The sequence below is a fragment of the Nylanderia fulva genome, unplaced genomic scaffold (genome assembly GCF_048542155.1).
Source record: "Nylanderia fulva isolate GAGA-0341 unplaced genomic scaffold, ASM4854215v1 Scaffold96, whole genome shotgun sequence".
Lineage (NCBI taxonomy): Eukaryota > Metazoa > Arthropoda > Insecta > Hymenoptera > Formicidae > Nylanderia > Nylanderia fulva.
Genome location: NW_028191090.1, coordinates 167,266 through 180,212, shown reverse-complemented (window position 1 = coordinate 180,212; position 12,947 = coordinate 167,266). Strand labels below are relative to the sequence as shown.

The window sequence follows — 12,947 nt, the reverse complement described above, 5'->3', positions numbered from 1 at the left end:
TTTATTAATATTTCTACAAATTTTCTATATTGTACATATTATTCTTTTTATATTATTATAACAGCATTTACTGTTCTTAGAATGTAGTTAATTATTTCTTCTCTGCAAAAAATTTTTTTTCTGCTATATATTGATCCGATAGAAAATAAAATTTTAGCATTTACTTGATGTATTGGATGTTCCTTTCATCATTATCTTCAATTATTTAAATATACATTTATTTAGATATATGAAAAAACGGTAAAATATGTATATTTAATATGTTTTCTGCAGTTTTTTCATATATCAACTATACGTTATGTTTATCTTTACCAAAAAGTCAAATAATTTTTAAATTTAATAAGGTTAATAATATTATATTTGGATTAATTTGATCGTAATAAAAATTTTTTTGTATAAAAAAAAAGCATTTTAGATAAATATCAAGTAGTATAGACAAATTTCGAAGACGTGAGGAAGAAGAAACAAAACTATTCCATAGATCCAGTGCCAACGCTTTGAAATTGAATTATATTTGGCAATAGTGATAATATTGTGGCGCAAATGTCAAACAGCGGCTAAATAATACAGCAATCGACAAAATTAAGCTTAGAACTTGTCTGTTCTTCGCACGGGCAACACGAGTTGTGTGATTATATGACCGATTTGATATTTCTAGACAAGGATGGCACAACAACATACATTGCAGGATGATGAGATGGGTGAGATAAAATATATTTTATTAAATTGAACAATTTTGCCGAGCGATATATCATATAGATAATTTAAATATATATTAATATTTATAACGTTATTATTGATTCGTGTATCGTTCGTAGATAAAATTTAAAATTATATGTAATTTAATAACCAATGCACAGTAAATTTTGTTATCCGTTAAATACAAATATTGTAAAATCATAATTTATTCTAATACTAATATTATAAGAATAAATGTTAGACTTTTAAGCTGCGCGTTTGTTGAATGATTTAAAAAATTAATAAAATAACGTTTATCGAGTTCGTTAGATAATAAAAGTTTTTCGTAGCCATATTAGTAAACATAGATATCAGAAATAAATCTTTATTTCTTTTACAATAGTCGTTGTAGATATATTATTGTTTTCATCAGATTTCAAATCAGAAATTATACGTCTGAGATGCAAAAAAATCCCTCAACATAAAAAATAATTGTCCAATGAATTTTGCATATACTTTGCATATACAGTATTTTGTATTGCATGTATTGTAAATTGCTACTATTAAGTTATTAATTTTAAATACAACAATTTATTGTAACTCGTTCGTAAAAATTCTCTCGTCAATTTTGAATGTTTTTTTTTTCTTATTCGTCTTCTCTATCCGTTAGAGAAAATATGTAGGTATTCACGATTTCAATTCACGATCAAATGTCTGCACAATCTTATGCAAATTAAGCCGAAACAAAATTTTGTCTTCAGTCCGCATAATATATATGAGGGACTTTTTGTTATTTACTTGTCAGCCAGTGGTGCCACCGAGCAACAATTGAAACGCACACTCGAATTGCCTGACCATATTGATCAAAAAGTAATTATAGACTGGGTATTAAGAAGACTCAACAGGAAAAATGAGGAAGTAAACAATTTGTCTGTATTAAATCCAATTAGATCTTTAAGATGTCAATAATATAAAAAAATATATATATAAACTGCATATTTCAGAAATGCAGATAATTAAAAGTTATTGTAGGAATGGTTTGCTCAATAATATAATTTTTTTTTTTTTTCTAAAAAGTGAATAATATTAAGATGCTATCATATTTGAGCACAAAATATAATTTAAATATTTTTGCTTTAAATGTTAGAAAAAAATTACGGAAACGGATTATTATTTTGTTACATAGATTCGCATAAAATACATAAAATAAATTGTTATTAAACATAAACTTTATATTATAATATGCTTTATTATATAACTTTTTATTATACTTTAATTTCAAAATCCTTTTACTTTCAACGTTTTCTGTTTCAGATTGTAAAGTGGTCGAATTATAATGACAAAAGAATTTGTTGGATTTCACGTATGAAATCTGTAAATACAAATATGAAAATTGTATTTGGAAACGAATTAAGAATTGTAACTTTTCATAGAAACCGTTTAGTTAATTCAAAGAAATTGATAAATGAAGAACTGAAAATTAAAACAATGGATTATTTCGATCAGCCTGTGAAATTTAACAATATCTGCGAGAAAATGGAATTTATTCTATCAACCATATTTTATTTAAATGACGAAATTCCATTTCATACAGCTTTATTTAAAGACAAATCTACAAATTGCAACAAGATTAGACCGATAAGAAAAGTTTTATGCGGTAAATATGTAATTCTCTCACTTCCCCCACCTCTATACATTATTTTTTTTTTATTTAATTATTTTTTCTCACATAAATTCTATTTAATCCAATTATATTGCACGACATTTTTTTCAATTAAAGAAAAGTTAATTAACATAATTTATAATATTTTATGCAAATAACGTCGAATATTAAAATATTAGAAACATAATTTCTGTCTAATAAAGATTTTAATAAAATTATGAAACATTGTTCATATAATTAAGTACGTACTTACATATACATATGTGTTCTTGATTTTAATATTTAATTTATATTCATATTTCCAACACGTTATCGTAAAATAACTATACAAACATCTCACTACTTTGATACTTAAAGAAGCATTATACGCAATTTTAAAAGTAGTTGATGTAAAATTAATATCTTGTAGGAAACCATCTAACTTACTCGTTTACATTTATTTACGCCTCTCTTTGTTGCTCTATAGGTTTAACAAAGTTTTTTGTTTTTTCAGCTGCGTCTTCTAAACTAATGATGTTCATGAAAAAAATACTATTAAGCAACGACGATGACTTGTCGCTTTTCCAATTTGCTCCTATTATTGGGGCAGAACAGAAAGAATGGAAAGTAGATGATAACAAATTATCAGAATTAGTCGAGAGATTCATGACCAAAGAAGGATCTGAAGAGCTTCGCAAAGTGCTGGATAATCCCGAGTCGTTAACTGAAATGAAAAAAGAAATGCCTATACCTTTAGAAATTTTTGAAATGCAGAACGAACTGGAAATCGACAAACTATTGGATAAATTGGGCATTCAAGATTTATTAGAACCCGACAAGGCCACTCTATCCAATTTCACTAAACAAAATCTGCTCCTCGGCGATGTCAAGCATTACGCGCATATTTGTATGACACCAAATGAGGTCACTGCTGACGCAGTTAGCATGTTCTTTACAAAAGAAGGAGGATCTCTTAATCAAATCAAAGACATTAGTATATGGAAAAAAGTAAAGAATAAGTCACTTTGGCTGCTGTATTGTAAAAAACGACACACCATTCTTTTCATTGGTATTATGAATGAAGATAAATAATCTTTATTGCAAAATTTTCCTTAGAACAAAAATGTATTCTCGATTGAAATTTTAATAGCACAACTAATCTCCACAGTATGATACGTTTTTAATAAATTACACTTTTAGTATATATATATTTATATGTAATATATATTTATGATATATGTTAAATATATGTATTCATAAATACTTAACATATTATATATATACATATATATATATATATATATATATATATATATATAATATATACATTTTTCATAATTTTATCACTTAAATTATTTTATCATATGTAGGAAAGAGATATTATTATAGAAAAATTATATTAATACAAAATATTAATTTCTAATATCTATTCGAAATTATAATACAGTAGTATTATTTTTTCTAATGAGAGAAAATGGAATGACCTTGTAAGTGTGATGTTTAAGAAAAACATAACTATATGTATTCTCTTATAAAATAATTTTTAAAAATTTATTACATATTAGAGTTTATGTTTAAATCCATTTGACATTTCTCGTATTAAATAAATAAATTTAAATATCATTATATATGTTTGCACGATTTTGCGATAAATAGTTAAATATATATATATATATATATATATATATATATATATATATAATTTATACATTTTTCACTTAATTTCAAATAATTTTCTCACTTAAATTATTTTACCATATGTAGAAAAGAGTCATTAATATAGAAAAATTATATTAAAACAAAATAATAATTTTGAATATCTATTCGAAATTATGATAGAGGAATATCACTTTTTCTAATAATAGATGATGGAATGACTTTGTAAGTGTGATTTTTTTTAGAAGATCATGACTGATACCTCATAAAATAATTTTTAAAATTCTACCATATATTAGAGTTTATGTTTAAATCCATTTGACAATTCTCGTATTAAATAAACAAATTTAAATATCATCATATGTTTGCACGATTTTGCGATAAATTGTTGATATTAAAACGTTTCAGTTATTCACACTGGATATTTTTGTCAAGTAAAAGAGTAAAATATATACATATATATATATATATATATATATATACAAATAATTTATACTTTTTCTTCATAATTTTCTCACTTATATTTTACTATATGTAGTAAAGAGATATTACCATAGAAAATTTATGTTAATACAGAATAATAATTTTGATTGGACCTTCCAATGGAAATTTGAAATTATGATAAAAGAGTATTATATTTTTCTAACGATATAAATGATGGAATACCTTGTAAGTGTGAATTTTTAAGAAAAAAATAAATGAAACTTATAAAATAATTTTTAAAAATTTATTATATGTTGGAGTTTATGTTCAAATTCATTTGACAATTCTCGTATTAAATAAATAAATTTAAATGTCATCATGTGTTTGCTGCATAATTTTGCGTTAAATTGTTGATATTCAGACGTTTCAATTATTCACACTGAATATTTTTGTCGAGTGAAAGAGACTAGTTTAGTAAATTTATAATTAATTGCGTTTCTCTCTTCTATAAATAATCAAATTTATAGATTTTAATGCTTGTTTGGAAGATAATTTTAATAGCAATAAATTTTTAATAGACATTTAATATCTCTATTATAATATAGAGATTTACGATTGATGCAAATGATAGACATCTATACAAATGTTCGAGTACAAATGTTGATTAGTGCTAATTATAAATTTCAAATTTATATTAATATTTCTACTTTACTTTCCTAGAATGTATAGTTTAATTATTTTTTATTTACAAAGAATGTTTTTCATCTGCTATATATTGATCTGAATATAGGCTATATTGACTGAAAATAGAATTTTAACTTTTACTCAACTCAATGGAAAGATCTTTCTTATAGATATATTTTATATTGCCTTCATTAAATTTTGATATATACAAAATTTTGAAAAGCATATACATTTTTAATATACATATGTACATATTTATATATTTACATATTTAATAAGAAAAAAATATTTATAAATCTAACAAAATCGACATGATTTTATTTATATCAGTTTGATCACAGTGAAGATTTTTTTGCGTAAAAAAATAATTTAATTAAATATTAAAATAATGCAGAAAAATCTCAAACCACGAAGACCTAAGGGAGAAATAACGAAATTATTTCGTATTACCCGGCGTAATTTTTTGCCCTTAAATAACATCTAGCAACAATGATAAGCAATAATATTATGGCTTGAGCGCTATAACAGCGGCTGTGTAATATCGTAATCGAGACAATTAGACATAGAACTTGTGTTCTTCATACGGGCAATGCGAATTCGTGTGAGCATATGACTGTTTTGATATTTCTAGACAAGAATGGCGCAACAACACTTTTTGCCAGATGATCAAATTGGTGAGTTGAAAAATGCTTTACAAACCTATTAATTTTGACGCTGATTTATTAAATAGATACTGCGCAAATATATCTTTTGTACTATCATTTTTCAATGTACGTCAATATTTGTAGATAAAATTATTATATTTTGATATAATTTGGTGACTACGTTGTAAAATGAGTCTCACGGATCTAGGCTACAACAAATTTTTTTCGGATTTAACATAATTTATTTAAAATAATAATTAAAAGAATAATTTTTCAACAAATGCGACTTTTGCAATATAAATAAAAACTACACTTTAATAAATGTTAAAATTAAAATTACGACAAATATAATGTAATTATTTCATTTTCAATTGATAAATATTACTAATAATCCGATAATAATCCTTTGACTTTGAACTTATTTGCGTTTGTTCTACATATTGAAAAAAAAAAGAAATAAAACATCATCTATCTAGTTTGTTATGTATTGGATGTAGTACATATATAGCTTTATTAAAAAAATACTCAACATGAAAAATAATTATCCCATAAATTTCAATACATTATAATTTACATATAACATATTTTTATTACATACATTGTTAATTACTTTTATTAATTTATGAATTTATTAATTTTAATTGCAATATATTATAGCTCTATATTCGTAATATTTCTTTCTTATCAATTTTGCATATTTATTTTTTCTTATTCCAGAAAAGATATTGACGGAGGCGCGTTTCAAGTTTGCGCTCAAATGTCTGAAGACAGTTATGTGTCTAAAGAAAAACGTTGTCTTTAGTCCATACAGCATATATGATGGACTTTTATTGATTTACTTGGCATCCCATGATGACATCGCGTTACAATTAAGACCCAAACTCGAATTACCTGACTATATTCACCAACAAAATATATCTCTAGGCTGGATATTAGACAGCAAAACTAAAAAAAGAAGAGAGGTAAATAATTTCATTACAATTTGATCGAATTATATTATTAAAATATGGCAAAAAATTTGTGCATAATAAAAAAAAATATATTTTGTGAACAATCGTTTTACTTTAAAAATTTTTAGTATGAGAATATAAAGGTGCCCAATTATTATGATGAAAATAGTTATTGGATGACATATACTGATAGTAAAAGTAATATGACGCAATATTTATTCAAAAAGAATTTACGAATAGTAAATTCTGACCAAACATTTATCCATACAATCATGAAGAGGATTAATCAATTGCTGAAAAGAACAACGCAGGGTTGCATTCGTAATTCCGTAAAATTAAACAATATCACCGAAAAAATGGACATTATTCAGGCGACTGTACTTTGCTTGAAAGGCAACACAATTCAACAAAATATCTTTACAGATGAGTCCGAGATACCTAGAACCGGTAAACATGACATTTTTTCTCTCATTTGCTCTCATTAAAATTTGTTTCTTACATATTTACATAAACTCTATATTTAATTAAACTTTTTCCAGTTAATTGATAAAATAATATATATCGCTAATATATTTTATTTTACAAAAAACGTTGAATATATTAAATTTTATAATAATAATTTTAATCTAATAAAAATTGTATTTTATAATAAAATATTTTCCACAATTGTTTAATATTAGTTTCAAACATCTTTTATTTTATTCCAAAATTTCTAACATGTAACCAAAATATATGAATTATGAAAATATTATTTTATTTTGAGAGTATTAGAAATATTATAAATATTTTTAAAAATCATTAATGTAAAAGCAACAACCTAATTTCGCTTCCATTTATTACTTTTTGTTGCTCTATAAATTCAATAATTTTTTTCAGTCTTATCTCCCAAACTAAGCACGTTAGTAACTGAGATACCTCTCCCAGAAATCAAGCAGTCGCTGATTGTGTTATTTCCTGTCCAGTCAACTCAACATATTAAAATCTGGAAAATTAACAAAAACGTTACCGAATTGATCGATAGATTGACGACCGAAAGTGGAATGGATGAGTTTCGTAAAGTATTAAATAACGAACAGTCGTCACAGAAAAGGTTGTTAACAGGAGAGGTGTTTTATCCAAATTTCTTCGAACTGGAGAACGAATTTTCAATCGATCAGCTGTTGGATGAATTAGACATCCGGATTTTATTGGAACCCGACAAGGCCAGTCTACCTACTTTCAGTGATCAAAATCTGCATCTCGGTGGTGCTAAGCATCGGGCGTCAATCAAGGTGACACGAGAGAATGTCACTGCTTGCTCAGTCAACATGTTCTTTACAAAAGGAGAAATGTCCTTTAATCAAACCGCAGACATTAATCATTCTGAATCCATAAAAAACTTTCTTTGGTTGCTTTATTGCAGAGAGAGCCACACCATCCTTTTTATGGGCACTATCAATAAAAATTATTCGCTGCCGCCACCCCAATAGCACAATTCTTTTACATATTTTGTTACCTAATTAAAATTGTAATAAAATAAAACAATACTCTACAATATAATATATTTTTAATAAATTATATATTCTTTTATAAAAATACATATATATCATATATAATGCTATATATATACATATATATAAAATACATTTTATATTATGTATATTATATATAAATTTATATTATAAATGTATGATATATAAATATAATTTATATAATTAATTTTATTATATATATATTATATATAGTGTCATTTATATGTGATTTATATTTTTTTATATTTATATTTATATTTGTGTTTATATTTTATTCTGCAAAATTATCTCATATGAATTATTTCACTATCTGTATATCGTATAGACATATAATGAATTATATATATATATATATATTAGTATAAATCATTATTTCTCGAATTTGTCTTATAAACATTTTTCACGTGTTAGATAATGTGGAATATCTTATAAGAATTTTGTAAGATCTTCTATGAATTTTGGAGAATAAAGTATATAAATAATAACTATATATTAAATTTATTTTCTAAAATTTTATTATAAATATATTGGAGTTTTGTGATAAATAAATTTTTAAGATATGAAATATCATATGATTGCTACACAATTTTGCAATAAATAAATGATAATTTATATTTAAATATTTTGGTACTTTGTACAAATTATTTTTTAGTAAGAACAACTTTAATAAATTTATACTTTATTATGTTTATGATACAAATAATCGATGATTTGTATTTTTAAATGAAATGTAATTTTTGTAGGAATACATTTTTACGAAATATCTCTATTTTATCAGGAATAGTTCAAATATTTAACATCTGTATAGAGTATACATCATTTATTATAAATATAATCAACACTTTATTTTTACATTTCTTCAAATGTCAAATCTTAAAGACGTGAAGAAAAACGACGTCATTTCATACTTGGCCCAGATAAATTTCCCGCGCAAAAATAGACAGAATTTGCACGCTTCGTGTTATTGTTTCAGTTTTCTTTTCTTATTGAATGTACAAATAATTATATATATCGTAAATATATAAAAATGGAGCAAGATGCGATACATAGCGAAAGTGGTGAGTCAAGTTCTTTGTTTTACAAAATCAAGTAATTTTGTATTTATCATATAAATCAGCGTTACATTATAAATATAATAAAAATATACAGCGTTAATATTTCCTTTATTTCTTTGTGCTATCATTTTTTGATATATTTTTGATATTTTTAAAATATTTTCTAACATATTGTTCTGAGATAATATTTGTATATTTTTCTCGATGTAATTTAATAAAATTTTATTGGGTAGTTAGCACTTATTTTCTTTTCAGTTGCATCGTCCGAGCTATGCATGATCATAAATGAGATACCCTTTCAAAATAAGAACGAGTCGCTGTTCATGCTATTTCCGGCTACGTGGACAATTACAGAGAACGATATAATAACAAAGAAGCACTTTGAAATATGCAAAGACATTTCCGAATTGATAGAGAAATTAACGACCAAGGAAAGAATTGATGAAGTTTTTGAATACAAAGACCCTTTGTATTTTATTTCGAAGGTGAAGAAAAGTTTGTCGATTCATAGATTTGGATAATAAAATATTTATTCGTATAATATCAATTTATAATTGTTTTGAATAATTTTTTATTTTATTCATAATTAATATATGTTTGACACGAAATATCCTAGAAGAATATGTCAACTTTCCGATATTTTCACACGTATTTTCTTTTTAATTTTTAAATTGTGACCGATTATGGAAAGCAATTGTTAAATTGACATTTATATATATTTTATTTATTTATTTTACATTTTTTTATTTATTTTTAATAGATAAGAAAGAAAATACAAAACAACTCGATAAAACAGATCTGTCAACGCTTAATTGTTTTCTAAGAAAAATTCGCATGGAAAATCGTTTGTAATACTTAAAGTTGCCACTTTCCTTTTATATTCTTTAGTTTCATAAATTTATAATTTTAGATGTATTTATATCCTCGCAATCGCGTTCAAAAATATTTTCCATGCGAATTTTTCTTAGAAAACAATTAAGCGTTGACAGATCTGTTTTATCGAGTTGTTTTGTATTTCCTTTCTTGTCTATTAAAAATAAATAAAAAAATGTAAAATAAATAAATAAAATATATATAAATGTCAATTTAACAATTGCTTTCCATAATTACCAACAGTGCGTAAGAAGATTTATCGATCGATTTCTCGACGGATTTACCTCGCCGAGAGCTAACGCCTCTTCTGGTCGACTCGACAAGCTTCAAGGCCTCTTTTGTGAGGACTGAGGCCCATTCACGAAGCCTGACGTCATCGGGGACTCGTCACTGCTGGTTTGTGGTTTTCTGGGCACTTGCTCGCTCGTATATATATATATATATATGTGTGTGTGTGTTTGCTGTGTGGCTTTGTATATCAGCGACCGTTAGACGGTAGCATCCGCCAAACACGAGCACGTCAGGATCTGCTGCAGCCATTGGCATCCGATTGCGTCACTTGGAACGCACACATACACACACACACACACACACGACACGCGACATACCTGGGACACAGACGAATGCGAGTCCTGGTTCACGCTCCCGAGTCCTTGACGTATATTACAAGATGAGAAAGAGAGACACGATCTCTCGTATTTCCTCGCCAATAAATAATGCCATTAATTTCCTTCCCGGATCCGGTGATCCCAATTTAAAATCGTTTGTCGAGAGTCATTTATCGATTCTCTCGGCCACAATTTAAAAATTAAAAAGAAAATACGTGTGAAAATATCGAAAAGTTGACATATTCTTCTAGGATATTTCGTGTCAAATATATATAAATTATGAATAAAATAAAAAATTATTCAAAACAATTATAAATTGATATTATACGAATAAATATTTTATTATCCAAATCTACGAATCGACGGATTTAATTATTCTCATAAATCAGATAGAACTACAATTTTTTTTTTTAATTTGTCATATAAATGCTCTCTCTTCTTTTATATAACTTTTTTTTATATTTTCTCTTTGATAATTTCATAATTTTTTATATGATATATAATTGTGCTTAAGCGTGTTACTATAACTGTAAAAGTACAAATAAAGTATAAGTTAAATAGTAAAATTATAAAAAAAAATAAGTTTGAAAATTATAAAATAAAATCTCTCTTAAGAATAATTTAAAATAAATATAATACATTCAAAAATAAATAACTAATTAGAATATTGTTAGATATCCTTTGATGCGACACAATGGCGATAGTTAAGAGAATTATATCTTCTCTCGCTATAAATGTGTCAGATTTCGTAGGTGGGCGTCTTTCATTACCCGCACAAAATCGGCAATTATTATCGAATCATCGGCACAATGTTTTTTTTTCTTGCTTTATTCGAACGCGAGATGCCCGCTGGCGTCTCTCTGTTTCTCTCTCTCTCTCTCTCTCTCTTTCTCTTGCACGCGATATGAAAAATGACGTTGTTCTATCCGGACCCCTCATAATGCCGGCTCATGATCCGCCAGCTTTGTTAAGACTCGCGATTTTTCAACGCGCTGTAAAAGAGATAACGTGTATACGCGTGTAAACTAGCGCAATTTTTTATAATTTTGATGATTTTTTTAAATATCGCGATTTTTTAAAGAACTACTGTGACTATACAGTCTCTGTCCGTTGAATGAAATTTTGAAATAACTGTGAGCGCCATTATTGATCTTAAAATCTGTCAGGAACGATCATCAAGCAGAAAGAGTGATTATGAAAAAAATAAAAAAATTATTCAAAATAATTATAAATTGATTATACGAATAAATCTTTTATTACGCAACTCTACAAATCGAATTTGCATTGTTCTCATAAATCAGATAAAACTACAAAATTCTTTTTTTTTTTAAGTTATATATCATATAAACGTTCTATTTATCTATAATCTCTTCTTTTATATAAATCATATAATAATCTTCTTTTATATAAAGTATATAATATTCTTTTTTTTTATATTTTTCCTTTGATAATTTCATAATTCTTTATATGTGCTTAAGCGTGTTACTAAACTGTAAAAATACAAATAAAGTATAAGTTAAACAGTAAAATTATAAAAAGAGTTTAAAAATTATAAAATAAATTCTTAAGAATAATCTAAAAGAAAGATAGTACATTCAAAAAATAGTTAATTAAAAAAAAATACTGTTAGTGTTTTAACTATCTCGCAGTATAATTAAAATGTTATAAAGTCAAATATAATATTAAGATATAAAAGCAATAAGAGAAATAATTAGTGTTCTTAATTTAAGATTACGTTTGAAAAAAAGTTGATTATAAATAGATAATACATTATTAATTTCTATTTTATTTTGTAATAGTAAAATATAAAAATGAATTAAGACGGAACTAATATACGAGTGCGTAGATGTGTCATATTGAATTTTAGATAAATATATAAATAACTATATATATATATATATATATAATATATATATATATAAATATACATATAATTAAATAATTAAAAATATTATATATTGTATATAATTAAAAAATTGAACAAACATTAATAAAGAAGAATAAAATTATATAGTTATATAGAGATATTAAAATATATTTATATTATTGAAATTATTATTTAATAGCTATATAAATAATTATTATTTATTAGAACACTATATTTTGAAATTGAAAAATTAAATTCTTTTATATTATTTATTTCTCTTATTATTTGACATTTTTCTCTCTATATCTCTCTTCCTTCTTATAAAATTTATTTGATTGTGTATATGGTTTTATGAT

General features: G+C 25.0%; 2 protein-coding genes across 4 annotated transcripts; both read left to right on the top strand.

Moving 5' to 3' along the window:
- The first annotated feature begins 363 nt into the window (after positions 1 to 363).
- LOC114930271 (serine protease inhibitor 88Ea-like) lies at positions 364 to 3,506 on the top strand. 3 transcript variants are annotated; one of them, XM_029302019.2, is made up of 4 exons: positions 365 to 701; positions 1,484 to 1,596; positions 1,993 to 2,335; positions 2,835 to 3,506. In XM_029302019.2, the coding sequence occupies exons 1-4, from the start codon at positions 665 to 667 to the stop codon at positions 3,410 to 3,412; spliced, it is 1,071 nt and encodes a 356-aa protein (XP_029157852.1). In that variant the 5' UTR covers positions 365 to 664; the 3' UTR covers positions 3,413 to 3,506. The 3 variants fall into 3 exon arrangements, with proteins under 3 accessions (XP_029157853.1, XP_029157852.1, XP_029157851.1); XM_029302018.2 differs by having other exon boundaries at positions 1,349 to 1,596; XM_029302020.2 differs by lacking the exon at positions 1,484 to 1,596 and having other exon boundaries at positions 364 to 701.
- A 1,976-nt stretch (positions 3,507 to 5,482) lies between these two features.
- LOC114930282 (serine protease inhibitor 88Ea-like) lies at positions 5,483 to 8,204 on the top strand. Its single transcript, XM_029302035.2, has 4 exons — positions 5,483 to 5,757; positions 6,445 to 6,689; positions 6,806 to 7,124; positions 7,554 to 8,204. The coding sequence occupies exons 1-4, from the start codon at positions 5,721 to 5,723 to the stop codon at positions 8,144 to 8,146; spliced, it is 1,194 nt and encodes a 397-aa protein (XP_029157868.2). The 5' UTR covers positions 5,483 to 5,720; the 3' UTR covers positions 8,147 to 8,204.
- The last annotated feature ends 4,743 nt before the right edge of the window (positions 8,205 to 12,947 follow it).